At 36.6% G+C, this 27689-nt stretch overlaps 5 protein-coding genes and 1 non-coding gene across 9 annotated transcripts; 3 read left to right on the top strand and 3 right to left on the bottom strand.

Annotated features, from left to right (window-relative positions):
- Nucleotides 1–33: 33 nt before the first annotated feature.
- LOC140758312 (uncharacterized) lies at nucleotides 34–7877 on the top strand. The gene is made up of 12 exons (XM_073094418.1): nucleotides 34–219; nucleotides 600–746; nucleotides 835–1017; nucleotides 1856–1938; nucleotides 2081–2279; nucleotides 3132–3253; nucleotides 4105–4171; nucleotides 4440–4490; nucleotides 4703–4755; nucleotides 5982–6192; nucleotides 6968–7138; nucleotides 7629–7877. The coding sequence occupies exons 1-12, from the start codon at nucleotides 160–162 to the stop codon at nucleotides 7701–7703; spliced, it is 1422 nt and encodes a 473-aa protein (XP_072950519.1). The 5' UTR covers nucleotides 34–159; the 3' UTR covers nucleotides 7704–7877.
- A 1054-nt stretch (nucleotides 7878–8931) lies between these two features.
- Nucleotides 8932–12237, top strand: LOC140758404 (glycosyltransferase BC10-like). Of its 2 annotated transcripts, none has more exons than XM_073094554.1 (3): nucleotides 8932–9358; nucleotides 9494–10114; nucleotides 11395–12237. In XM_073094554.1, the coding sequence occupies exons 2-3, from the start codon at nucleotides 9599–9601 to the stop codon at nucleotides 12034–12036; spliced, it is 1158 nt and encodes a 385-aa protein (XP_072950655.1). In that variant the 5' UTR covers nucleotides 8932–9358; nucleotides 9494–9598; the 3' UTR covers nucleotides 12037–12237. The 2 variants fall into 2 exon arrangements, with proteins under 2 accessions (XP_072950655.1, XP_072950654.1); XM_073094553.1 differs by having other exon boundaries at nucleotides 8933–9326.
- A 145-nt stretch (nucleotides 12238–12382) lies between these two features.
- On the top strand, nucleotides 12383–12455 carry TRNAK-UUU (transfer RNA lysine (anticodon UUU)). The gene has a single exon. It is a non-coding gene; the product is annotated as a tRNA-Lys (tRNA).
- A 652-nt stretch (nucleotides 12456–13107) lies between these two features.
- On the bottom strand, nucleotides 13108–13857 carry LOC140758181 (uncharacterized). The gene has a single exon (XM_073094268.1). The coding sequence runs from the start codon at nucleotides 13722–13724 to the stop codon at nucleotides 13248–13250; it is 477 nt and encodes a 158-aa protein (XP_072950369.1). The 5' UTR covers nucleotides 13725–13857; the 3' UTR covers nucleotides 13108–13247.
- Nucleotides 13858–15171: 1314 nt separating this feature from the next.
- On the bottom strand, nucleotides 15172–17891 carry LOC140758314 (probable protein phosphatase 2C 77). The gene is made up of 5 exons (XM_073094420.1): nucleotides 17355–17891; nucleotides 16449–16631; nucleotides 16013–16183; nucleotides 15734–15913; nucleotides 15172–15648 (listed from the first exon to the last, which is right to left on the bottom strand). Exons 1-5 carry the CDS (start codon nucleotides 17865–17867, stop codon nucleotides 15499–15501), a joined length of 1197 nt encoding a protein of 398 aa, XP_072950521.1. The 5' UTR covers nucleotides 17868–17891; the 3' UTR covers nucleotides 15172–15498.
- A 1892-nt stretch (nucleotides 17892–19783) lies between these two features.
- LOC140758471 (tubulin-folding cofactor E) lies at nucleotides 19784–27547 on the bottom strand. 3 transcript variants are annotated; one of them, XM_073094654.1, is made up of 16 exons: nucleotides 27201–27547; nucleotides 26932–27102; nucleotides 25729–25775; nucleotides 24877–25023; nucleotides 24713–24787; nucleotides 23687–23808; nucleotides 23442–23578; nucleotides 23237–23298; nucleotides 22641–22748; nucleotides 22508–22542; nucleotides 22281–22349; nucleotides 21516–21607; nucleotides 21361–21437; nucleotides 20645–20770; nucleotides 20406–20512; nucleotides 19784–20234 (listed from the first exon to the last, which is right to left on the bottom strand). In XM_073094654.1, the coding sequence occupies exons 1-15, from the start codon at nucleotides 27505–27507 to the stop codon at nucleotides 20414–20416; spliced, it is 1674 nt and encodes a 557-aa protein (XP_072950755.1). In that variant the 5' UTR covers nucleotides 27508–27547; the 3' UTR covers nucleotides 19784–20234; nucleotides 20406–20413. The 3 variants fall into 3 exon arrangements, with proteins under 3 accessions (XP_072950755.1, XP_072950756.1, XP_072950757.1); XM_073094655.1 differs by having other exon boundaries at nucleotides 20645–20722; XM_073094656.1 differs by lacking the exons at nucleotides 19784–20234; nucleotides 20406–20512 and having other exon boundaries at nucleotides 20683–20802.
- Between the last annotated feature and the right edge of the window lie 142 nt (nucleotides 27548–27689).

The raw sequence follows: 27689 nt of genomic DNA, 5'->3' as shown, positions 1-27689 counted from the left end.
GTCTCCGCGACGACATTTTAAAGATTAGCCCCCACAGCCTCGGTGATCAACAGCGCTCCACGTGCCCTCAGTATATTCCGGCAACTTTTATTTCAAGAATCTCTTCCTTTTTTTTCTACCCTCTCACTGGAATAGTGGGAGAGCTCGGTCGCCTCAGCCATGGCGGCCTCTGCGACCCCTCACCCTTCTCCGTTCCTCGGTTTGCCTCCTCTCCGTACGGTAAAACTTTGCATTACTTCATCTACCCGTTCTTGGTGCTAATTGCTATCACCTTTTGCCCGATCGATTCGGTATCTTGTGTTTGGGCTTTGTGATTTGTATGCACTATTTGGCTTTAAGCTCTGGAGTAGGAATCATATATTTAACTTATGTTTCCTAGTACGTCTATTTCCAAATTTTTTGAGAGTTGTTGCATTTTATGTTACCTTGATTGGAAAATCATGAGCATAAGAACTAAAGCTCTATTTGTCAACTGACTGATTTGTCTTGTTCATCCATTTTCCTGAATTTATCAGCCAACTTATGGTCTTTTCTTATTTATTTTGCCTAATTTCCAATTCATTAAGTTTATGACCTTTTGCATGAAAACTATTTTGCAGCGAAGTTCATTCTGCAGGCGAACTTCACACAATATGAGGTCTCCATGTAAGGTCACTGCAATTTTTTGGCGGCCCAAGAGGACTGTAGGGCTACATGACCTGAATCCTTCCTTGGGTACATACACACTGACAGGGTCAGCCTCAGAGGTGTTCTTATTTTCTTTGTTCTAAAGATCTTATTATCGAGGACTTTCTCATCTCGTGCGTCATTCTTTTATACCTTCTTTTTATGTAGGACACATCATTCAATGAGGTGAAGCAGCAGAAAATATCCCTTTCAGTTGTTTCTTCAATCTTAGAAATTTCTTCGGACAATTGGGATGCATGCGCTGTTGATGCAACTGGCAATCAAAAGTTTAATCCTTTTCTTACTCATGCTTTCCTCTCAAGCTTAGAGGAGTCAGGTTGTGCAGTGAAGGTTTGCAACTTAGCTAACATATTATTTTTCCACTCTTGCTAATTGCTGGTCTTAGTTCTCAATTCATTTATTTTGCTAGCTTATGTACTTCACTGAATTTGTCACCAAGCCTAAATAAATGAAACTAAAGGCTTGGCTGTTGTTATTCTTGTATAGAGTGATTAGCCACTCTTCATACTATAGGTTATTATTTTCTCCTTTTGAGCATCACACATTTTAGGTTAAATCATATTAGATCAAAGATTACCTCTCCATATTACGTGAACTCTTCAATTTATAAATGTAATTGTGTCAATCTTAGATGGCATGAGTATGCTTATGATACTAACACATACATCCTAAAATAAGATATTTGTAATTTTGTATTGATCACGAGGATTTGACTGTCAACAAACAAAAATATTGATTCTTCAATGAACTTTCCTATTGAAACATTTGGTTTGGTCTTTCTTTTGGTCTTGGACTCTTGGGTGTGGAACTGGTTTCAGCACATCCTTATTTCACTTGCTTCCAATTTTTATTTTTCAGGACCAAGTAGAGTTAGAGATTGTACCAAGTTGAATGTACTGTTAAGGTAGTGACCTAGTTCAAGATTGATGTAGTAGGCAATTGATATAATTGAACTTGACCATGTATTGTGCTTTCTGGGTCACTCTCGCTATTGTTTAATGGAATGCCAAAAGATAACATCAACAAAGGGATAGGCCCAACGATCATCACATTACATGGTTCTCTAGCCTTTCATACCATAACGCCCACTATCTTGCATTTATAAAGTACCTTTCAATATTAACATAACTCCAAATTTAATTTTGATAACTTATCTTACCGATTTCAGGAAACAGGATGGTCGCCTCAGCATATTGTTGCTCATGATGAGAATAAAAATGTTATAGGTGTTGTTCCACTTTATCTTAAAAGGTTTAGCATCAAGAATCTTTCGGTTATCTTATTCTTTTTTGAAGAAAAGAAAATTTTCCAAAAGAAATTGCTGCTCATCAGAAATAGTCTAGCTGCCTTTTATATTCGAAATTTTCTGAATTATTGTACTCTGAAATTGCAGCCATTCTTATGGAGAGTTTGTTTTTGATCATTCTTGGGCTGATGCATACTATAGATATGGTTCCGAGTACTATCCAAAGCTACAATCTTGCATACCTTTCACTCCAGTAACAGGCCAAAGAATATTGGTTCGTAACACTTGCTATAGAGATCAGGTGTTTGATATGTTGGTCACTGCATTGAAGGACCTGACCACCAAGGTATTCCACTGATACTGATATTAGAATATCAGCTTCTATCTGCAGTTTAGTTCATTTTGTTTTCATTGGGCTCTTTGATATATGTGCACATCAAAGGTGACAACAGCCCTATATGTTCTTTTATCATTGTTTTCTTTTGTCTAAAGTGTATTAATTTTAAAATGCTGCCTGTGAGTTACATTGCTTACCAGCTGACTGGAGTTGATAAGTTTCATAGCAAGTTCCTCTCTTGCCTAATTTTTATTTGAGCAGGAGTTACATGCTAATTTCTTAAGGATTGACATTGGGTAGGCAGTTGGTCATAAAACCTTTCACAATTTTGTTGGATCCTTTTTGAGAAAGAAACCTATGCAAAAACGGCTTGAATGGGTTTAAGCAGGGGAGAAGTATGTGTATAAGTCCTCCAAATATACATATCTATGTCATCCAAAATGCATGCTTATTGGGATTATCAAAATGAAAGCTCGATTACTGTGTCACTGTCAATACTCTGAGCTGGTATAGGAGTTCATTAAAGATCATTGTAAGATAGAAGAACTGGAATTGCATCCTTTCTGCCACATTCTGTGTTGTTTTACTAGCTTTCTTCTATGCCAGCTTCTACTTAAGCTATACAATGTTATGTTATTACAACGGTTGCTACTTAAATTGTTATCTTTTGTTGTTAGAGTATATAGATATACTAAATGACTGCTACTTTAGTAAATACTTGAATTGGTTTTATGTTTCCGGAATGCTTTCACTGGAAATTAATTTTCATTAAAGATCATGTCATTTCCTTGGACAGGTTGATAGACCTCTTGCATGTTATACTTCTATAATTGGCTATTGACTGTTCAATCTCTTGGACAGCTCCAGATCTCATCATTGCATGTGACTTTTCCATCTGAAACTGAATGGCACAAGTTGAAGAATGATGGGTTTCTGCAGAGAATTGGAATGCAGTATCACTGGAAAAATCGCAATTATAAGAAGTAAGCTATTCAGAATGTATCTTGACTCTTACCTCCACTCTATTTGCTTGTTACAAAGAACAGTAAGCAGAATCCGAAGAGTTACAAACTGATATTCAAATTGGCAATTATTAATTTTCATTAGGTTTAGGCAAATCCAATCTGTGGAGTTACAACTTTTTATACATAGATAGAAGATTGAAATGGCCAAATATGTATGCCGAGCTATCCAAAAACATGTGCAAGTACTTGTGGCAGTTTGGTACTGATAACATCTGGATATTCTTTGAGTGCATAATCCAGCATAAGGTTGCAACGGTTGTGTGAGGGAAAAGAAAAGGAGATTTTATTATTGGTTAACTTCTGGATGGATTTCTTGGACATAACTTTTCATTTATTTGTTTATCGAATTCTCAGACACGAAACAGCTAGTAGGCATTCTTTTTGTACCCTTAATATTTCTCAGATTCTTAACCTTCCTGGAAATTATGTTTGCTTCAAAAGCTTATATATATGTTACTCTCCAACATTTCTCAAATGCAAAATACTTTTTACCTAATCATCCAGGAACCTATTACATATGACCCATGTTCGCCACCGTTATCTGGCAGATTGTAGTATTGGCTAGTGATGCTATAGTTTTGTAATTATGATTGTATAGGAGTTGACAATTTTCAGGTCAACACTGCAAGTATTTTAGCTTCCTTTAGTTTCTTGTAATAGGGAAAATACAATTATTAACTATTGACATCCCATAAGAAAATAGTTGATTTTTGCCTTTTCCATATGATTCTTAGCACACTTCTTGTATCTTGATTCTTGACAACAGTATTTATGGCCTTCACTGAACTTAATTTTTGTGTTGCACGTAGTTTTGATGAGTTCTTGATGGATATGAAGCAAAGCAAAAGGAAAAATATCAGGCAGGAAAGGAAAAAGGTAAAGCTGTTGTTTTGTTTATTCATATATTCCTTTATGGATAAATATGTGTATTTATTTTACTGTTGTTGGTAACATGGTTTCTGGAGTATTTCTTGCTAATATGTTTTCTAACTGCCATACGAAGAGGTTTCACACTTTCACTAATTCAATCCAGTGAAGTTTTTAGCTATTCACTTGCAGTATTGTCTGCTTCCTAGTTAGATATGAGACACGATTGCTACGCTTCGTGGTTTGTAAAAGTTGATCTTGTGGGATTCTGTTGCAGATCCCTCTCCAAAATTTGAAAATGAGGCGTCTCCGTGGGGATGAGATAAAGGTAATCAATTCTATACTGTGATGAAATTGCTAACTTCTGTCCAAGGTCACTAGGTTTCAGATGTCTTCTTTATAGCATACTGGTTTGCAGATTCATCTCCTTTTTTTTTCTCTATTACTGCTAGGCAAAGAATCACTGTTCTCTTGCATAGACTGATGAATACTTGTCTCCATTAAGTTCTTACATCATCTTTCCTGATTGTGTTATTGCAGGCTAAACATTGGGACTCCTTCTATAAGTTCTATAGGAACACAACTGATAATAAGTTCAGTTCTTCTCTAATTCTCATTTTCTTTTCCTTGCTAACTCTCTTGGTGGATTAGATTCCTGTCTTCCTTTTTTCTAAATCTGTTCATCTTGGGTGATCTTCAATATGATATGCTATCTGAATGAACCCATACCATCGGCATCTGATTTTGTATGCTTGCTACAAAGATTAGAAACATAATAGAAATTTTGGTTATTCAGTCTTATGGAGTGGATTTTCTTTTCTTTTGGGTGTGTCTCAGATGTTCAGTTTGCCTCATGTGACTTAGGACTAGTGTCAGTTATATGTAATAATTTAATATATGATCAATATTTTAAGATGGTTCAGATATGTCAAAGGGAAAATGTACCTTTCATTAATATATGGATATCTGATATAATTCGAATATGAGGTGACGCCAAGAGGGAGGTGAAGACCTAACATGGGAAGACCTAACATGATTTGGACAGAAATTGTGAGAAAAGAAGAGACGGCCTTGTATTGATGGAAGACATTATTACATGGAAGAGATGAACAGAGGAACAAGATTGCTGTTACCTACTGCAATTAATGGTATGCACAGTCCTGTTATGGTTGTGGAGAGAGGAACAACATTGCTATTACCTACTGCAATTAGTCGGAATGCAGGGCCCTGCTATGATTGTGGAGAGGGCAACTTCAAAAAGAAAGTATTTAATATCAAATTCAAATGAACTTATAAAATAGCTTAATTCCTTGTTTGAGAGGAATTGATGCTCATCCCCAGTTTTGTTCTTAGCAACCTGTGCCATGCTCTAGTACATCACAAATATACCATTGTGAATATGAGACGGAATTACAATGCTATAATTGATAATTCGAGTTTCCTGATGAATTTGAGACTGCCAAATTTTGCATGGCACTTGCATAAGAGGCTTCCAAGATATCATACAATGTTTTAAAAGGCTAAAAGTTGGTTTTAGCCAGAAGGCTGAGAAGTATATGTAGAAATTCTTTGCTAGATGAAATTTGGGCTACCATAGTACTTACAGACACTTCTCTGCAGGCATCTATCGGCACTTATGTTAGCCCATTTGCTGTTTTCTTTGATATGTAATATCATTTGTGAGAGGATGAATGATTTCTCAGGGATTCAATTGTACATGTCATGACTTGCAACTTTCTTGGATATAATGGTTAACGATAATTCTGCACTTCCAGGATTTCTTCCCAGATGTTTAAATGGGCTATTTATGAGTGTGTAGGTGGGGTAGAGCTTTCCTAACGAGGGACTTCTTTCACAATTTGGGATCCAAGATGGGTGACAGAGTGCTACTTATTGTTGCTGAAGATGGGGATGAACTTGTTGCAGGAGCTCTTAACCTTATTGGAGGTGATACTTTGTTTGGCCGCCTGTGGGGGTGTTTACCACATGCTTACTTTCCAAATTTACATTTTGAAGCTTGTTACTACCAGGTAACTATATACTAATCTCAAAAGTTTGCAAATATGGATGGTTAATCATACTTATGCAGCAGTTTTAGTAATCAACTTTTATTCTTAGTCAATATTGTTAATTGAAGAACAACGGATTGAGATTTGAGACTGCTTTTTTATCTTATCTTACACTTTGTTCTGTCCATACACTTGCAAACACCTGAGCAGCATCCCCCTTTTCCATCCCTTTTCTGGAGGAGAATAGTTATGTTGTTAGATTATTGCTGTTCATCTTTTCACCTGTAATGGGAAGATCGAAGATGTACTCTATTAATATGGTGATCTTGCCTCATTATGCAAAGTGCCAGCATGTAGCTATAACTCATGGTATGTTGTTTTAGTCCTATTTCTTAGAGGCATGGCCTACCAATTAAAAGTTAAACTCCGGTTTTAGGAGAACATCAGCAAACTATGCAGATGCAAACTATTGTCTAAGGGCTTTCTAGATCCATCCAGCACGTTGTGTCATGATATATTGTAACACCACTTCTCTCCCTTTGTAAAAAATTTCTCATAATTCCTTGGTGATGATTAAGAGAAAAGGATATTTCATGGGATGCCTTTTAGAAGGAATTATTATCCACTTTTCCGCTCATTTATGTAAAAGATGCAATACATCCATTTGTGATTACTTGCAAAAAGTCAGATTTCATGTGATGACTTGTGATAACACCACTGTAACGAAAGAAGTATTAATCTTTTCATACATCATAACTTTGTTTATGTGTGCTTATGGGAATTTGATTTTCTTCAGGCGATTGAAGCGGCCATTGAGTTAAACCTAAGTAAGGTGGAGGCAGGTGCTCAAGGAGAACATAAGATACAACGTGGTTACCTTCCTGTGGCAACCTACAGCTGCCATTACATCTTGGATGATGGTTTCAGAAAAGCCATAGAAAGTTTTCTTCTACACGAGACTGTTCAGGTATCGTTCTATTCTTTTAGCTTCATAAGCAAAGCCTCGTTGGAATATCTTTTTAAGGAATATGTTTTTAAATCTCAAGTTCCCAGTTCTTTCCAATACAATCGGAACAAGAGTAAGTGAATGACAGATGCAGACCTAATCTTGAGTTGATTACACTGAACCCTCTCATAACTTGTTTCTTTTTTTTCTAGATACAGTTGCATCTTCCTCGATTCATCAATGATGTTGTTCTCTGCCTTCTACATCTTCTAAGATATTCACTTCTAATGATTTGTCCTTTCATCTAAAGAACATAGTTAGATTGCTGGAGTCACTGTGAACAATTTCACATTTCTCATTGGTCTTCCAATTGAAACAGGGAGACTTCATTTCCTTTCAAACATCATGATAAAAATCCTATTTAAATCATTCTTGGGCTATCTTCAGGATGTAGTTTCATGCTCATTCACTTTTTTTCCTATATCCTTGATGTGCTGTCTCCATGTTGCAGGTTAAGCAAGTCATCAAGATACTACATGATTCTGGGCCCTTCAAAGAAGGAATTGCATCCGAGCCTATATTTTGATAGGAAGTTCTTAAGCTTGTAAATAGAGCATCCACCGTATTTAATTGCTCCAAGATTGGCTACTCTAATGCATGATGTTACTTGCAAATTTGTACAGCTTAATTGATAATGTTATCCAATCTTATGTAAATTCAAAGCAGTGATTCCTAAGGAATTCAATATATACTTTCCTTCTATCTAGTCCCAATATATACAAGAACACATGAATGCTTTGTACCTACCATCAAAAGATCAAACTAGTGCTCTACTACTTCATCTTAACAAAAACTATGGTGTTCCAATGCATCAACCAAGCAAGGGGAGTAAGGGAATACCTTCTCGGGATAATATCAAGATATATTCCCTTGCGATCATACTCGAATTCTAGATCACCACCCGATCGACTTCAAAGAATGGCCAGCTTTGTTAAGAACATGCATGCAGGTCTCGTTCCCGGATGAAAATCCCAACACATGCATGTGTGAGGACAACGGCGGTAGCCAAGGAGGAGGATGACAACTATGATCTTAGAGGGGATGGCGATGGTGGGAGCCAGCAGCCAGGGAGAACAAAAACATTAAAAGAGGATGAGAGGATGCCGAGAGAGGAGAGTAAGAGAACTGCAGTGATAAGGGAGAGGCAGCACTGTCGAGGAAGAGGTTGTCGGTGAAGAGAGAGAGAGAGAGAGAGAGAGGGGGAAGAGTAGAAGCATGATGATGGAGATTAATCCATTTTAGACCAAAAAAAGAAAAGTTCCAAAATAGCTAATAAATGTACTGAATTCCTGCAATCTTGGGAGTAGAGGATCCCCGCCCCCTTGTTCTAATCTATTATCAATTAACTCTTACATTTAGGGGTTGTAATTAAGCCATGCTCTGAACCAGTTTCAATTGAAATCTATTTTAAGCCTTGTTGTAGAATCAATCAAAATGAATCCCAAATGAAGTCAAAGCCTATTATTTTCTTTTGTCTGGATAATAGGTTTAGGAAAGAATAAACTCATGGAGCAACAGTGAGAAACTCTTCTTTTCTCTTATTTATTCAAATAATAAAAGAGATTCTTTTTTCTCTATTTGTTTTCTTTTCTCACCTATTGTTTAACATAGTTCTCTCTCTCTCTCTCTCTCTAACATAGTTCATCACTAATGAACAATTACTGAAGTAAATAGAGTATTGAGCCTCTCCAGTGTCCACCTCGTCTCTTTAGAAGATTTATTATTTATTTATTTTTTATGAGAATAGCCTGTGACGCCTGTCTTCTATACCAACTCGTCTCTATCCAGTAGACACATCAACAGAAGGCTCGAAGGTTCCTCCCCCTCATCTTCGTTTAGTCTCTTCTACTCCTCCCTCGTCTCCTCCATGTGATCTCCATAAAATCTTAGGAAGATCTGGAATCCAAGTTTTGAGGATTCCGTAAGTTAACTCTCTCCTGTCTTCTTATTCTTGCCATCTCTGGCGGTCGAAGATGTCGGATTTCTTGTTGGTTTTGAGCAATCCGAGGCATTTCGGCATCTGGGTGTGGCTCAAAATGGAATCTTAGATCGTAGTTTCGGAGTTCGGGAAACACCAGGTCATCCGGATCCAGGAAGGGCGGAGGAGGCGAGGTGGGTGGGACAAGACCTCGCCTTTCTCATCTTGGAGGTTAGCTTCTTGGTTCGATTCTAAATTTATAGGTGGGATATAGTTTTGAGGCTTGCTTCTGGGTCTTGAGATTTTGATTTGGAATACTCCATTTACGGATACGTTCATTGATCCATGGGTTTTCTGGTTGCGCTTTGGATCCCTAATTTAGTAACTAATCGTCTCAGGGTGAGCTGGATTTGGCTTGCTGGACACTAGTTGATACAAAGTCTGTTTAGTGGTGTAGAGACAGAAGTGGCGTTCAGATTGGGAGTAAGTCTGAGTTGAAGTCCATGATGAGGAATAAGATTTTTAAGGACGAGACCGAATTATTCTTTTCAAATCCAAGAAAGGATTTTTTAGTTCGGCTAATAAAGATCATCTGGGGTATAATTGTCTTCATGGCGGGGCTAGTTCTTGGCTTGTCTCTGAATACACATTTCTCTCGGTATTTCACCTCGCAGACAGAACTCTTCTTTCCCAGGAGCATTTACACATCAAGTTGCGAGCTGGATCCCTTGAATATAAAGTATTTCGTGAAACCATGCCAATTGATGCATGCTATGACAGATGATGAGTTGTTCTGGAGGGCTTCAATGGTTCCCAAGAAAGAGGAGTACCCTCTCGAGAAAACACCGAAAGTAGCATTCATGTTCATGATCAAGGGATCTCTACCGTTCTTGCCATTGTGGGAACGATTTTTCAAAGGGCATGATAAGTTTTACACAATTTACGTGCATTCTTATCCATACTACGAGCTTAATGTGTCTGCAGGATCTCCTTTCTATGGCCGCCATATTCCAATTGAGGTATAACTTGCATATAGTTTTCCTCAAGTTTTTTTTTTTTTTTGGTTCTTGCTTACCATACAATATGTGGTAGCTCTATGAACATGAACTCTATCCTGATTTATTCTCATGAAACCTTTTTTTTAAGCATGTGGAGGTAAAGACTAGAGTAGAGTAGAGTAATTCTCCATCCGTTCTTTCTTATTGGGATTATCTATATTAAGTTTCTATGAATTCTTCATTTGATACATATAATAAATTTGAGCAAAATTTATATGAATGATATCAGAATATTCCATTTTTGTAATGTCTTGAAGAATACACCATATAGGATAAATTTTGGTAACTTCCTGGGAGGTTCATCTGAGCCATAGAATCTGGAAAAGACATTACGTTGTGCTTTTCCACAGTTAAGCTTTTGAACAAAATTCAGACTTGTTGTTCCTTCCAAGTTTGTTTGTAACTGATGGCAAACTAGCTGACAAGTGAGCATTATTAGCTTCATCGAAACTATCCTTCAGAAGAAGCTGCAGGGATTTGTCTTATTTATTTACACAAAGAAGCAAATTTTGTGGTCTGTAAGTGCAACAGTCTGATTAGCTTGTAGGAGAATTTCATAACTAGTCTTAAGATTTTCAACAATGGAAAATTAAATTTTTGAATGACTAGTTTTATTCGCACCATTGACAGTCTAAATGATTGAGGTGCGGATGATCTGCGCCAATTATAATTTAATCTGGGATTACTAGATTATCAATTTATTTCATGCTCAAACTCTGGTTACAGTTTAGACCCTTAACTGTCTCAAAATGATCAGGGCCCTATTTTTTCATCCTCATCCTCATTTTTGGTAACTACTTTTCATGGTGTTATTCTTTTACATACTTTTGTGATTGTTCTCAGAATTTGTTAATATTGCCATTCTGTTTGGTTTTTCCCTATATGAGTAAATTTTCTTAGATCCTTTTTTTTTTCTTGGGATAAAAACTTTCTTAGATCCTTAGACTTTAGGATTGGACTCTAATTGATTAAGAATACACACTTTCATATTCAGTGATAATACTCTATCAAAAGATATCATTCACTCTTTCTGTTATTGTGTGCCAATTCCTCAGCATCATTGTCGGCCATGGGGTAGTAATTACTTTATGCGACAGTCCACAGAACATTTTTTATTAACCTTAATTGTTGATGTTAAACTTCCCTAATAACAATTGAATCTCAGAATGGAATTAGTTGACTATGACTTTTTGCTGTTTGTATCTTATCTAACCTGTCTTTTATTTTCTGTCCTTGTGCAGAAAGTTAAGTGGGGATCTATATGGATGGTTGATGCACAGAAACGTCTCATGGCCAATGCATTGTTGGATTACTCAAACGAACATTTTGTTCTGATATCAGAGAGCTCAATTCCAGTCTTCAATTTCCCAACCGTCTATGACTACCTCATGAAGTCATCCTATAGCTTTGTGGAATCCGTTGATGAAAACTTACCCCATGTCACTGACCATTATAATGACCGCATGGCCCCCGACATCATGCTATCTCAATGGAGGAAAGGGTCACAGTGGGTTGAACTCAATAGATCATTGGCTGTGGATATAGTTGCAGAGAGGAAGTACTATTCCATCTTTAAAAAGTACTGCAACTCTGCTTGTTACCCAGATGAGCACTATATCCCTACATACTTGAGCATGTTTCATGGTGCCTCCATCGCAAACAGGAGTGTGATGTGGGCTGACTGGTCGAGGGGAGGTCCGCATCCGACAACATATGGCGGTAAAGACATTACTAAGAACTTCATCAAGTCCATTAGAAATAACGGGACAATCTGCATGTATAACGCCCATCCGACATCTGTTTGTTTCCTTTTTGCGACGAAGTTCGCTCCTGATGCCTTGGAACCTCTTCTGAAAATCTCTTCAGCTGTAATGAGATTCTGATCTCCTTATTCTCAGACTTCTCTCCACTGATCTGAGGGTGTACAGCTTCTTGATTTCTGCTTATTTGGGTTTAGAGGAGGCAGGTAGGACCTTATGATGCTAGAAAGGATGCATTCCAAATCATCTTTTGCTTCTCCTGCTGTGGAAAGCAAGTAGCACACAGTTTAATTATTAAGGAGGTGTGGTAGTTGATTAATCAAATGAATGATATGCGTCAGTTAAACTTGGGAGATTCCTTGGTCTATATGCAATAATTTGTTGAACTTCTCTCCATTTAGTTTGACAGTTCTATGTATCTGAAAATTACATCCATTTAATTCTGTCTTGGAATTATCTCAAACATCGAGCCGTCTTAGCTCAGCTGGTAGAGCGCATGGCTTTTAACCATGTGGTCGTGGGTTCGATTCCCACAGACGGCGTTTACTGTTTAATTAATCCTTTTAATTTTTAATTTTAACCATTTAAAATTTAAATTACAGTTTACTTTTTGGGGTACAAAGTTTATCCCGATTCAAACTTACGACTTCACATATAAATTTTAAGCATTTAATCTTTTGTGATTCATATTAAGTTGCAATTGTTAAATAATTTTGGCCCAAGTTTTAACTTAATACACTTTTTACATCTCAATTTTAAGCATCTAATCGTCAGTGGTTCACATTAATTTATAGCTGCTAATTAAAATCCTCTATCGTGTAAATGGTGAAATTAATGTGGTTGATGAATTCTGAAACTTAGTGTGAACGAAGAGAAATTAATATACTTAATTTTTTTTAAAAAAATTAAAAGATTTTATAGGTTAATCTTCTCGGTTAGTCAACCAATTAGTAATGTGATTAGCTTTATGAAAGTATAATTAACTGTATCATGTTGACTAGCAGTATAAACAGTTGCATTACCAATCTGTTCTTTCAAGTTAACTGTACTGTTGAGTCATCAACCGAATTAAACTAAGCCATCAAACTATCAAATAATTTCTACACAATATTATTTGGGGTTGGAGTTGAACCTTCTTAGTTATTAGCAAGATACTTAGCAACTCTACTAGAGTTGGTTGGTTCGGCATAAGAATTTGATTATAATTCCCAATTCATATGCAGAAATTTCAGTTATATATATAATCTATTACATGAAAACAACTAAAAACCCAACTCTAAACAAAACAGGAAACAAACACATAAAGCCATCACCTCCAACCAGAGTCCTAAATCCTAGCACTCCGAAACCAAGGAAGTGTCGGCGGCGGCGGTGGTGGCGCAGTCGAATCCGCAGCGACACTCCGGGCACTCGTCGAAGTTATCCGTTGGAAACGACGCCGACAGCGGGCCAACATAGAAGCTGAGCTCGTCACCATTCCTCTGAACCTTATCGATGCCGATCCAGAGGAAGAGGACCTTTACACTCACCCCATTCAACTCCTCCAACGACCCAGATTGCACTTTTCCTGCGATCCTTCGCTTGTAACGCAGGAGGTACTTGCCAGAGACCTCGAATTCGCAGTCGCTGCTCAGGTACACCTCAAAGGAGCCATCTTGCCTCAGTTGGTAGCTCCGTACTCCCTCAGGGAGGATTCCCCTGGGGAAGTTGAATCTCTCCAGCATCTGGTAGGCAGTTGGCGAATCTGAGAGTTGGGTCTTGGCGAAGGCCATGGAGAGGGACGAGATCAAGAGGAACACTAGGAACGCCATGGTGGTGTGTGTTAATTTGTCGGTAATCACTAGCCAAAGATGGGATCTTTAGTGTATCTCTGAGGAAAGGAGCCAGTTTTGACTCTTTAGAGAGAGAGAGAGATATTCCCGGAATATATTCTTTCTAAGCCCCTATTTTTTTTTTTTTTTTCCTTTTTTCAGTTCTAAGTTGGAAATTGCTTGAGATCTTAGACTTGGTCAAGCTTCGTGTGTGTCTGAAGGAATATCCGGTTAAAAAGGGACTAATTTGAAAAGATTCTTTTGTTTTTTTCTTCTTTTTTTGCAAGTAAACGCCTAGCAATATGTCTAAAATGTAGGTGGTTATTTACAAAAAGGCATGATAATGGGATGAACAAATCATCGGCCGTCCATATTCGTGTACTACTACTACTAAACTAACAAGTAAGAATTAAGATTCAAACTTACAACATTATCCTATCAATGGAACAGTAAGTCAACGAGTGTTAAAGTCTCCGGGGGTGATATGCCTTATTTGCTCTGAATTTAGAAACTCTATCCGAACTAGTTTAGAGATTCGGTTCAATGATCAAACATCTTTTTATTTTATTTTTATATCTAATTAAATTTAACTAAGTAATTAAATTCGGAACTTAGTCTCAAACCAAATGAATTATAATCCTTTCGTATAATTCAAATTCAAATTTAGCCGATATGGATTGGGTTTCAGGATACACCCAATCCTAGGATTTTTTCTGACGTTGTCCAATTTGGTGAAATCTAATCGGATCAATCCAATTATCAGTGTTGTACAATAATTTAAGGGGGTGATAGACAATTGGGCCTTGTTTGCTTTGAGTTTAGGAATTCTCTCAGACTTAGTTTAGAAATTTCTAAATTAATTCAGTAACTAAATATCTTTTGATCATCTTTATATCTAATCAAGCTTACTCTTTAAAAAACTAAAACTAAAAAATAAAACTAACTAATTGAGTTCTGAGCTTAGTTTTAAACTAAATAAAGCCCAAGGTGTCTACAAGAGGAGCATTTATGTACATCGTCGGCTCCAATTGCTCATAGTTGTTTCGGTCATCGACTCTCTAACAATCGCCACGATAAGATTAGGGTCCTCAAAACCAAGAAACTTTTCACCCTCATTGCATTCGGTTGCTTGAAGGAATTATAACCTTTTGTATAATTCAAATTCAAATTCAAATTCAGCGTCATAAACTGCTATCCAATATGGATTGGGTTCCAACTCGATGAAATCTAATCGGATCAATCCAATTACAAGTTTGTACCATAATTTATGTCTCTCTATTCATTTTTTATTGAAATAGGAGATTTATAATGCCCTCCTTAAACTATTTTAAATTTAGATTGATTGAATAATATTACAATATGTTTTTATTTCTTTTATACTTACTGCAAATCTCTCTTACATCATTGCAGATATTAATCAGGGTTTATATCAATACAATACCCCCTCAAAAAAAGAAGAAAAAAAAAAAAGAAAGAAGAAAAGAAAAAGAAAAGGTAAACCAATTCTATCTAGTTCTTGAATGATCTGCCTATCATCTCAATCATCAAATTGTTCTGAAGAAGTTCATTGAGAAATTACAATTTTCTCTTTTTACGAAAAATGTAATTACTTACTGGATATATTCGCAAGGTGCCACTTTGTTAATAATCTTCCCATGGGATTACTCCATGCATCTTAATTAATCTCTCCAGCATATGCTCTCTAGATCTTCTCGTTTGGATTCCACTTCTCTAATCTGGTTGCAAATTTCCTTTCCTTTTTCTTTCGAACAACTTAGCCTATAAATCTTTGGAGATCCACCACCATGACTGTGATGTCATCCCTGCCGCCTCTACTGCAGGAGATCTCAACAAGCTCCTTGCAAGATCTCATGGACTTGTTGTTGTGCCTCAATACAACATCAACTGCCTCCTGATTAGTGACCTAATCATCAAGCAAGATCCACTATGTTAGAGAAAGATTCTATCAAAGTTCTAAGCGTTATCCTGATTAGACTAAGTTTATATACCTTATCCCACAGCCCATCAGAGGCAATTATCACAAATTCACAGTCTTGAGTTACATGTAGCTTCTTAATCTCTGGCTCAGAGATTATCCACTCCTTCAAGTTGATATCTCCGATCGCTCTCGATACCGCAAGCGAGTCTTGGATTCGCCATACTCCGCTTCGACAACTCACAAAGCCTCCCTGAGATGAATCAATCATGATGGTAGTTAGCATAACATAGTATAGTATAGTACAGTACAGTATAGTATAGCGCAGTATAATAGCAAAATTAGGGTTTACCGAGCTCTCGATTCGGATCCTTTCGTCTTCTCTTCTGGCGCTATGATCACTTGTTAGGGCAATTGCCACTCCCTTGTGGCTCAAAACAACTCTGCAGTCACCCACATTGGCAGCATGCAACTCCCCATCCTTCAATAGAACAGTAGCTGCACAAGCTCCACTGCTCACACCCTATAGAAGAGCAAGTGGATTGTTAATATTAGTTCACAAATAATTAGAGGGCAAAATAATTGCATTGTAATCTTCTAAGTATTGAAAACTTTTAACAGTTTCTTCTGCATGCATTGCTTAAAAGCTTATCTTTCTTAAATATTTAAAACCTAAATCAAGTCAAACACAAACCCTCTATTTAAGGCAAGTTGAAAGATTCACAGGAGTATATATATATATATAAAGTGATTGGTAGTTGGGAGTTGGAATTTTGTTAGTTGGGTACCTGGCTAAGGAATTCTCTATCTGTGGTCAAATAGCCTTCCCTGATTGCTATTTCTAGGTGGTTTTCTTCTCCATGCAGCTTCTTTGCCTCAGCCATTGCTGCTATAATATTCTGCCCTAGTTTCTCAGAGACAAAGTCCACAGCTGCAACCCCTCCATGCCCATCAAACACACCAAAGAAAGCCTGTGAAGGATTCAAACAAGAGCAAGGATTAATAATTAGGTAGAAATTAAACTTTATGATGCAATTGATTGCCATAGACTATGAAAGAATATATATATATATATATATATATATATATATATATATATATATATATATATACACTCCATTTATAATAGTATGCAACTTGGCACTTGTATTACATAACTAGCCCCACATGGATCACCATTGATACTCTATAGTTTGTTCCAATATCTATCATCATAGAAACCAAGATTTGCCATGAACCATTTTCCAAACCTTTTTTTTTCTATTTCTAAATCTTTTCTGATGGAAAAGTTCCTAGACCAAATTCATTAGCTTTCGCTAGTAGAGAATCAAACCAATTAAGGGACTTTTTCACACTTATCACCTCATCGCTACACTAATACTTTAAGCTATTACTTACATGCAACCTCATTTGTCACACCGCACAAAAATAGATAACTTAAAAAAAAAAAGGATTTAGATTTAAATTCTAGACCTCTAGAAAACTAAGCTTTGATATCATATTAACACACTAACTACTCTAAAAACTTCAGTTATTAGATAACGATTCAATAATGATGTATATCATAACTTCGACTTACACATAGAATTGAATAACTTAAGCTTTGAAGCCTAACGGAACTCTATATATTTATCATCCTAGCTAATTTACTTGGTTATAAGATGTAATAACATTGTAGACGTAGAAAGTTCTACCTGCTTGGAATTCCCATCGATGTCAGTTATTACACCATAACCATCTTCCCTTGCATGTCTCACTCCCATTCTACTAAGCAAGCAAAAGCCACCTCCCTCTACCTCCAAATCCTTCTCAACCATCTCCTTCTCCTTCCTCCCCTTTCTGAAATCCGACCCCGCACAAGACTGCGGTATGACTAGCATCGTCGGCCGCCGCCTCGCCTTCGCCTCGCTCGCTTTTCCGACCGACGGAAAGCTTAATCCTTGCCTAATCTGCACCAGCGAATGAGCTTTCTCCCCGTGCTCGGTCCTCTCAGCTTCGGCGTCGCCGCCGTCGGTCGACTGCACGTTCCGGTCGAACGCCTCCTTCGTCGATCTCTTATGACCGACGTGCGGCGGCTCGGCGTGCTGCTTCCAGCAAACTGAAACACTTGCATGTCTAGAAGAAGAAGTAGAGCACAAAGCCATCCAGAAGTGGTGCTCAAGAAAAGGTACGAGGGAGTATAAGAACTGAACCAAATCATCAACCATCGTAGAATCAGTATGTTGTGTGCTTCTCGATCTCGTCTATCGTATTAATTAGTTTGAGGATTCGTAAAAGGTTCTGGTCGGGGTTATAGAATATAAAGGATGCGATCGGTCGAGATGGAGAAGAAATTGTTAGGATTGTAGGAGTTGTCCAAGTCAAAGTGGGGCATGGAGTGCTTGCTAATTGTTTGAATCTTATTGGAAGTAGTAAGGGAAAGGATTGAAAAGATTGGAAGGCTTCAAGGTGGAGGACGGCAGAGGGGGGAAAAGGACGTGGGAATCGGTCGAACGAAGGAATGGTTCGCTTGGGGAGTTTTTTTCACTTTACACCCTAACAACATATATATTATGGTCAACGCCCTGCTAAGAGTAGTAGAATGCAAACAAACCCAACATTTTATTTTTCGTGGTAAAAAAAAGGTATTTTTTTACTAAAATTTTCTCTCTTTTTTAATTAATATAGTAAATACACAATGACGATATTCATTTCAATAGATATGGAGTTGATTTAAATGAGAGGTCATTTTCTCTTAATACTGCTATTAAGGAACTAGTGAATAGGATTTAGGCAGTGACTTAGTCACTGTGAATATTTAAGGAAATATTTTGAATTTAAAAGTAGGTTCATATGTCTCAAAATTGATCGCTGACGAAATTAATTATCGATGGAGACTTGGTGCAAGGAGTTCATTCCTGCCTGGCAAAAGTGATCTCCATACAGTTGATCTTATCAACAAACAAGATGCTAAGATTCGAAAAATATACGGTAATCTTTATAATTTAGGGTTTAGAGCTTAGCCGAGTTTTTTTAGAGTTACATACATCACATATAAACAAGATGTTCGTGTTTACTTCAGTATTGGTTTTGATCTGTTAGGATCGCGATAGGATTGATGGAAGTCTTTTTGGATATATAATTGTTAGGTTTTCTCTAGCTTTTTCGGTATCGACTGAATAGTTAATGCTTTGCCGAGTTATAGGGTTTGTCCAAACGATTTCATTTTTTTTTATGTATCAAGCTTATAGTCTAATGGTTATAACTTGCTAATTATAATTTTCTGAGTTGAAATAAATGATATTTCGTCTATTCTTATGGGCTTTCTCTTAATAAATAAAAGGTAATAACTTTAACTACAATACTCTTTAGATTGTGAAAAGAAAATATAGACATATTCATATGAAAGTCTTCTCTGGAATTTAAAAGAAGAAGAAAAAGAATATAAGAAAATATATAGAATAAAAAGCAAGCAACGGCATGATTCTTAACCACTCATCAGTGCAGTCTGTGGACTAGACCAGTTCATATCTCCATTACTAATGTTCTTCTAGAATTTAGAGTTTTTAATTCTATTTTATTTTAATTTTATTTTATTTGGTGGCTACTTTTTGCTACTAAAGTATTAGACCAAGTATTGGAATCAGTAAGCTAATGTAAGGTGTATATCCTGTGCGAATATCTCCACCGTAGAAAAAAATTATTATTATTTACTCCCAGGAATTTGGACTTGTGGAAAATATAATGGCTGCGTGACGTGGCAGTTAATCCATCGGGGAGAGAAGGAGAAGCATTATGATTTATGACGGCGTTGGAGGTGAAGTGGTCAACGCTTTGGTCGTTGGGTTTTTTTTTAACGTTTTTAAATTTTGAACTTTTTCTAGTAGGGATGAAGCATTCGTTGGATTTAATCCATACCGAGTCCTGTGGCTTCAAAGTAGTTGGCGATGATCTAATTAAGTCTATATTTATTGGGGAGTTGTGGATTAGATCGTACCAGCACTTCAACGTTGACTTCAGCTCGCATCAGTCTAAAGCCTATCCTTCTGATTTCCTAGCATTGACTAGTTCATCCCGTCATCATTTAGTTCTAGATGCATTTCTCTCAACCATCGTATTTAAAATGTAAGAGAGGTTTAGAATTGCAACACTTGTTTCAATATTTATCATAATAATTGCTTTGAAGCTTTCCAACTACAATCTGGACTGGATAATAATGCAACACAATTGTGATGCTTGTGTGAGTAGGTTCTGTCACGTTGCGAATGCTAAGAAGTTTGACTTAATATCTCATCAAAGAGACAAAAACAAAGCAAGGATTTTGAACTAGTTACATCCAAAACATTCTAAGTCCATTGTGACGCTGCTTGTAATTGATCAAAGAACAACAAACAGTTTGACGCAGCTGGTAACTGATCAAAAGAACAAACAGTTGGCGCCGCTTGTAACTGATCAAAGAACCAACAGTTCTCTGTGGTTCCGATTTGGAGTACAGATTTTTAGGCAATGATAAAAACCAATTTTGGAGAGTATTCCAGCCAAAAGGAAAGTCAAGACTCAATCATCTCCAACTTCCGCGTCAACCGTGATGATCTCTACAGGAAAATAAACTAGGTTATAACAAAACTAAAGCCATTATAGATCATTATGGAGCACTAACAAGTGCCACAGATACTAATCTAAGTTATCTTATTTCCCTTCAGACAATCTAATATTTTCATCTGTCAAGTTTCTCAAAATGACGCCACAAAAAGTAGACTGTGTACCTTGGAAGTTAAGTTTCTTCATCCACAAGGATGGTTGCTCCTGTGCTGATACCAAGATCCATCAGAGATGCCATATCCTCATCAAGCATTCGGGGTAGAGGAGATCCCTGCCATAATTTCCGCAGGTCAAATTCAAACCTCGTTACAGTCCATAAGTAAGTATTAAATAACATCTTGCTAAAGAATATATGTTGTTAACCTCACATAATATTATAAGATAAACATAAAAAAGGACATACCTCTTCCTCAATAAACAATCGCAACTTGATGTCTTTCACTTTAAAGAAACTCTCACATAAAACCTTCAACTTTCCAAGCTGTGGAGGTACACAGAAATCAGTTTGCTGCGACTCGAGCCAACATTGCTTTAGATGAATGAAGAGAGATAAATTACAATCTGTATTGTAAAAGGGATATATTATAGAGGGAATGCTTATTTCCTGAAAGCGTTTTCTTTTCAGAATATATAAGCTATCATATCTTAGATATTAATTTAAAAAACTTCTTATATAGTGAGAACTACAAGACTTCCACACCACGTATCGATATCAATGTTCCATATATCTAATAAAAGAGAAACAATAGGAAAAAGGTGATTTTACTCTGTAAGTCAAACTCTTATCAATTTACTCCGGAAATTATTAATCTGTGTGTACGACATTCAAGAAATCATGCATCAGGTCATGGAAATAGTGGCTTCAAGAATTGAAGATAAGGGACCTTCTCTTCGACTCTTCCCATGCGGTACATAGGAAGGAGCCTCATACACTGGACCATCATTTTATAAAATATTGCCTATCTTTAGTTTCAAGGAAAAACTTAGCACTGAATCAAATTCAAATTCATATGTAGGATAATAATCTATCAAGTCGTCCACCAACCCAGCCTCCCAAAAGATATGAAAAATATAATGCAACTATAAGACTTCATATGTAGGATATGAAGAGGCATATACAGTAGTTGTAGGAGGCAGTTTTTTGGTCAATGGCTGCTTCTCCCCCATGGAAGCTCCCACACATTTCAAAGTGATACCTGCATACAAAAGGGAAATTTTCTACAGACAGGATATAACCATTATAAACAGTACTTAGGTAATGTTCAGGATAATACTGATAAGTCCAGAAGACATTTTCTGTGGACCCGATGCTACAGAATGTGGTTTCTCATCTTCAATCCCATGCAGTGTCTTCAATTCTGCAAACCTGCGTTAACTATTGGTCATTACATAAATGTTTTACAGCAGTATCATCACCTTGATAAACTGATGCAATGAAGACTGGCACTGTTAAAAGAAATTTGGGAGAAAAGTGAGAAAATGCCAAAACAGATCTGGCAGCTGCGATGGTGGAAGTACTCAAGCAAACTATATGATGCAGTGTGAAAGATCATGTGGGCAATAATGTCTAATTGTTTTTCAAAGGTAACTGAAAGTAGGACAAGTCATATATAAAGTCACAGGTAATGGGTCAGGTTGTAGCCTCCCTGGCCAAGCAAGTGTAGGCACTTCTAAACCTGATTGACACTGTTGTCCTAGATCAAAACTGCTGATGATGACCATCCAACAGCATTACTTCATACAGAGCTGGCTCAGGTGTGACATGCTTGCACCAGTCAATCATTCTAGGGGCAAGGACACAAAATCATGCTCATCACAACCTCAAACTATAATGAGCTAGCAATAAACTATCTTACAAGTAACATCTCCATGATGATATAGTAACTCGTCAACATTGACATATGTACACTTTAAAATGAGAAGCATACAAAAGAATAAATAGAGCAAATCTAATGCAGCCCTTGCCTCCCTTTAAAGTTTAAACCTCACTACTAAAAACAAATTATAGATGCCACAAAAGCTTAAGCCAGCAAAATTACCTAGGGTGTAGTCGCTTGATCTCCTCTGAATCATATGATTGCATCTTTGCCATAACAAGGCGTACATACCTGCAGCAGTTGCTGACACAGGTAAAAAAACAGACAAAGCAAAAGAAGACAAGAACAAAAGATGGCCCATAGAAGGTAACAAATAGACAAAACAAAAACAAACGTATAGAGGCAGGATAGAACTTGATACAAGATTATAAGCAAAAGAATCAACTCACCGGATTTCTGATTCTTTCCGCTCGCGTGAACTTACCTATATATTCACATGTATAAATCATATAATGGAGTAAAGCTCTATTGAAAATCATCTAAAATTCAGTGAATTGGAAGTCAAAAGAATTCACATGGTACCTCGCTCCCATTTAGTACTTTAACTTTGGCTAGACGTGCAACCAATACAAATCTCAGGACACCATCTTTAGCTGGATCAACTATAGGATTCTGAGAAAGCCTGATGTCCTTCAAGAAATGTCAAAATGCTATCAAGTATTAACATGCTGAATACAATCTTCTTACATAATTATCATTCCTTAATAATTAATAGAACCATTCCTTAATAATTAATAGAACATTCTGTTTTAAGTCTACTGCACAAAGTTGTGTCCTACAAGGTGCATATATTAATCCTTGAGAAATTATTTCTGTGCACGTAGTTCAATCAAAAAAGGGATGAAATTGATGATAGTATCAATATTTTGTCCATTTGAGGAATCAAGGGATGTGGTTAAATATTCAATGTTCCCAATTCTTTGGCACATTGAACAAAACACAAATTTGGAGCTTCCATGGACTGCTACATTTTACTGAGGCCAATTGCGTGCAGGAGCACTTAGTCAATAATGTTTATCTACACACTGATAGAGTTGTACTTCCAAACATCAGTATATTAGTAATAGTCTAATAGATGATACTCTAATTTAGAAATTGTTCAAAGAAAATCAACTCACCGTCAAGTTAGGAAAGAAGTTTAGTGAATCTACAGATGCCAAGTCTTCAATTTCATTACATCCTGAGGATTTAAAGTAGTTAGTTGTAAGTCACAAGATTCAATAAAATTGTAAATTTAGCTACTAGTCATAAGCGGTAAAATTCAAAGGGAACCATTTACTTTTATTTCCACAAAAGCATACCAAAACAGGCTTCTAAATTTACCTAAAAGAAGGCATTGCAAATTCTCAAAAGGCACAGAAGATATATCATCGCTAGTACAATAATTTAGTATCCCTGGATGATTGGATGGATAAAATATATGCTTCAAATTGTTCTTGTTCAAATGAAGCTGTTCCAAGCTGAAATTGAAAGGAAAAAAAACCTAATGTTTATATTTCCAGTTGTCGAGAAGAAACATCAATTCACTAGACTCGGATAATATAACAAAATACACCATCCATCCATACCTTCTTAGATGAGAAAGCTTCAAAATGTTGTCCCACGCATCAACACAGTTATCCTCTAAATTTAGGAGCCGCAATGAACTAAATCCTTCGATAAAAGTTGTCACTGGTGCAGATGGCCCAGGCTATATGAAAAATATGGTTCTAGTTAGTCCTTCGTAGCAACGGATAGCATTTTACATAAAACAGAAGCCAAATGGACTCATCCTGTAAGAAATATTTTAAATTCCTACAGCAAAATTTCCTATTTTGATGAATTACTAAACAATGAAGCAGAGGGACTGCTAACTTGCTTCTCAAATTATTCTGGATTTCAATTTATTAGTAAACAGCAGATAAAAAATCATGACAACTGTTGATGTATATATCAAATCTGCCTTATATTGCATCTGCAGGACAACATACCTTGCATGATGAATATATTCATTTCTTGATGAGAAAGAACCCTAGAGTTCATCTCCCATAACAATAATATATGCCAGTCCTTAAAAAGCACTGTCAATAAGTGGACAGTCAAGCCACAGCATAATTAAGAGTTACATAATTACTAGAGTAGAACAACAAGCTAGTGTTTCTATAACAAATACTATAAGTCAGTTCTCCCACCAACAAAATATTTATCTTGGAAAGGATTTATCAAAAAGTATAACAAATATTTAAAGAAAACAATAGGAAGTATGAAACTATGAATAATAATTCCTAAACAACTAAACACATGATGGAGTAGAGACACCTGAATATATTATATCTCAAAGCAACTATACAAATTACAATCAAATGTAATTATGTATATCCATCCTCATATGCATAGGCGACCTGTCAACACATATTTAGTCAATATGTAGCCGATGCAGCATATCCAAGCATAGAGCATATTTGGCCAGGCCAATATTTGAGGGAACATACTCATGTGGCCCATACAGGGTTGTACCACATATGCTACTTGACTATAAAAGTATACGCGCCATAAAAGGCAGTTTTGCAAGTCAAAGATGAACTTTTATAGCAAAAATGGATAGCAGGGCTTACTGTGATCGTCTTCAACTTATTTGCCATCAAATGTAGTTCTTCCATAGCAGGAAGTGAAATTTTAAGTTTTTCAACCTGACTCAAATGAAATCAGTGAATTTAGAATAGAAATTTGGCAAATGAGGAATAATTTAAGCATGAAAATAAAAGGCTAAAAATATTACCAGTTCCCATGTCACATGACAATTATTGAGTACCAGAACCCTGATTCTTTTAAGTGAGGGGAGCTCCATTACGTCGCACTCCATGATATTGTTCGTCAAATCTAGAACTTCAAGGGATGGTAAGGCTTCACAAAGGGAACCAATATCCTGCACGAAAAGACATCATTGTTCACATAATTATTAGACTAGATAAATTTATCATACATATCCTGCTTATATATGGTATCAATTACATCAAATTGCATCTGTTCAGCATAATCAAATTCACAAGATTCTAATTCATTTTATGGCACTCAAACTTCTCAAGTTCAGAAATTAGTCATATTGTCATCACAATCAATTGAGGATATATTCTCAGCAGTTTGCAGAAAAACTCAAAACATGCAGAAAAACTATCTCAGCATAAAATTTCAGTCCATGGATCACTAACTTGTGATGTCTTAGTATATGATGTTCTCTACAAGACTACAAGTCTAGGTTCGTCGCTGAACCCATCCATACTATCAAACAAAAACAATCTAGGATTACTTAAATGAGCTAGAATTAGAAGGATCCTTCAAACTTTTATTTGGAGAAAACTTCCATCAATAATTCTTGTGCTATTAACAAACTTGAAGAGCAAAAATAGAAAGCATTTTTAACACCAATAGAATTCTATTTTATTATACTTTTGATGCATAAAATATGCCAACTCTGAGGTTATAGTAAAAATTATAAATAAAAATCCATTATTCATACAAATTAATTTAAGGAATATGTCTATTACATAATCTGAGTTACAATCTTTCATTAAGGTCAGAAATTATGAAAGCACTCCTACTGGGAGAATTTACATAAGAAACAAAGACATACTTCCCAATTTGACAGCAAATTTCCTGTCAAATCAAGCTCCTTAAGATCTGAAACAGAGAGAAAGGCATTATTAGTATTGGTGAAGCAAATAGAACCATGAATTAGCACATGTTTCATCGAATAATATGCAACTCAAATTTCAGTTGGAGAGGACGGCTACCACAATTTAATGACAAAAGTAACATCCTAAATCTTCTTAATCTGGTATCAAATATTAGAATCAAAAGATATGGATCTTGAAGATTTTCATGCCAGGATACAATTATAGAACAGGGAAAAAAACAGTGGAACACCTAAGCACTTATTTGAATGTAAAGAAGACTCCTGACATCATATGAATGGCTTGCCACAGTACCTCCTAAAGCAACTGATTAAACTATTGAACAGTATCTCGTGTTCACATAATCTAGATCAACAATTTATAAAGGTTAAGAACGATAATTAAACAGATGGAAGGAAGGATCATAGTGCTATGCAAAATAACTTTTCTATCAAATGTGAGATGGTAACCATTCACCTATTGAAGCTTTCAGTTGCAAATTTTAGGTATATGGGTAAAATAATAACTAATCGCAAGGTTATTCCACGTGTTTCTTTAGAGTTTAGTCTTTTCCAAACAATCTCATTCTCGCATGCTATCCAATCTTATTACTGAACTAAATGCTTCAAGAGATTATAAGATTGTAGTCCTAGTGATATTGAGTTTTAAAAAGGCATTTCTAGCATTAGTTTGACAGTATCAAGTATGCATTTTTCCAAAGAAGACTTCAAACTGATCTGAGAAAGTCATCAACCTGAACATGTAGACAACTTTTCCCTCTTATTAATCATTGACTACATGATTCACTTTAAATATGCAGAACAGTAGAGAGACTTGGTTGATTGGAATGAATTTTATCACATAGAGTAGTAAGCAACCCTGATGGCCCATTGCAATTGTCTTAGATTTCAAATCAATATACTTCTGCAATTCCATTGTGTATGCGCAACGACATATGTTATATTACTTGTAAGTTCCAATAAAAAAGGAAACAGATAAAGTTAACTGGATGTCTTCTCAAACCAAAAGCCAAATAATCTCAACATCCAATGTTAAATTCAAGAACTATCAAAATATAACATGTATTCAGTAAGAAACAAAACCAATCTTGTAGAACTGTGCACAAATGAAAACAAGTTTAGTAAACTAGAAAAGGAATTTACTTGGAACAAGAGCACTGATCTGATGTGGAGGTCCTATTGAGCTGACTCCCAAATAAGAAACTGATGCACTGAGCAGTTCATCGAAATGTTTTAACTTCTCCTGGACTTTATTCATCCCGACGAGTTCTATAGACACACGCTTCTTACTCGTCGAAAGAACATACATTTCATCTGAATGCATGCCTCATAGTCAATATGAAACACCAAAGAAATCAAATCTAGCAAACGCCAAACGTTTCTATTTCAAGATAGCATCACCGTAGCCTTACCCTGTCCTTCCTTGCCGGAGTCGCCTTTATAGCGGCATTGAAGCGCATCGATAAGGGAGATCCCGGCACTTAGGGCTTTGGGGCGGACGAAAGAGGCGGACCTCTCGCCGGAGGCGGCGAAGTAACGGATCCCGCCGACGCATCCATCGTGCTTGCCGTCGCCGTCGTCCCAGTCGACGCCCACCCAGGAACCCGTGTGGCCCTCGACAGTGCCGGCGTACCGGACCGTGCCGGTCCGGCGAGGGTTTCCGGCGGCGTGGACCCTTTGCCCCACGTGGAATTCGGGGGTCTCGAGCGGATCCGCCATGGGATTGGGAGGAACGATCCGCTTCGACTTCGAAGTGCACTTATAATAATTGGTAGGGCGAAGAGTTGGCGATGGTCGTTAATATTATTATTAAAAAAAAAGGTTTTTGAGGAATTGTATATTATAAATTATTAAAAAAAAATCTATTGGATGTATTAGCATGAACTTTTGAACTCATTTGA

The sequence above is a fragment of the Typha angustifolia genome, chromosome 3 (assembly GCF_048772165.1).
Source record: "Typha angustifolia cultivar Huaian chromosome 3, ASM4877216v1, whole genome shotgun sequence".
Lineage (NCBI taxonomy): Eukaryota > Viridiplantae > Streptophyta > Magnoliopsida > Poales > Typhaceae > Typha > Typha angustifolia.
This window is presented reverse-complemented; position numbering and strand designations above follow the sequence as displayed.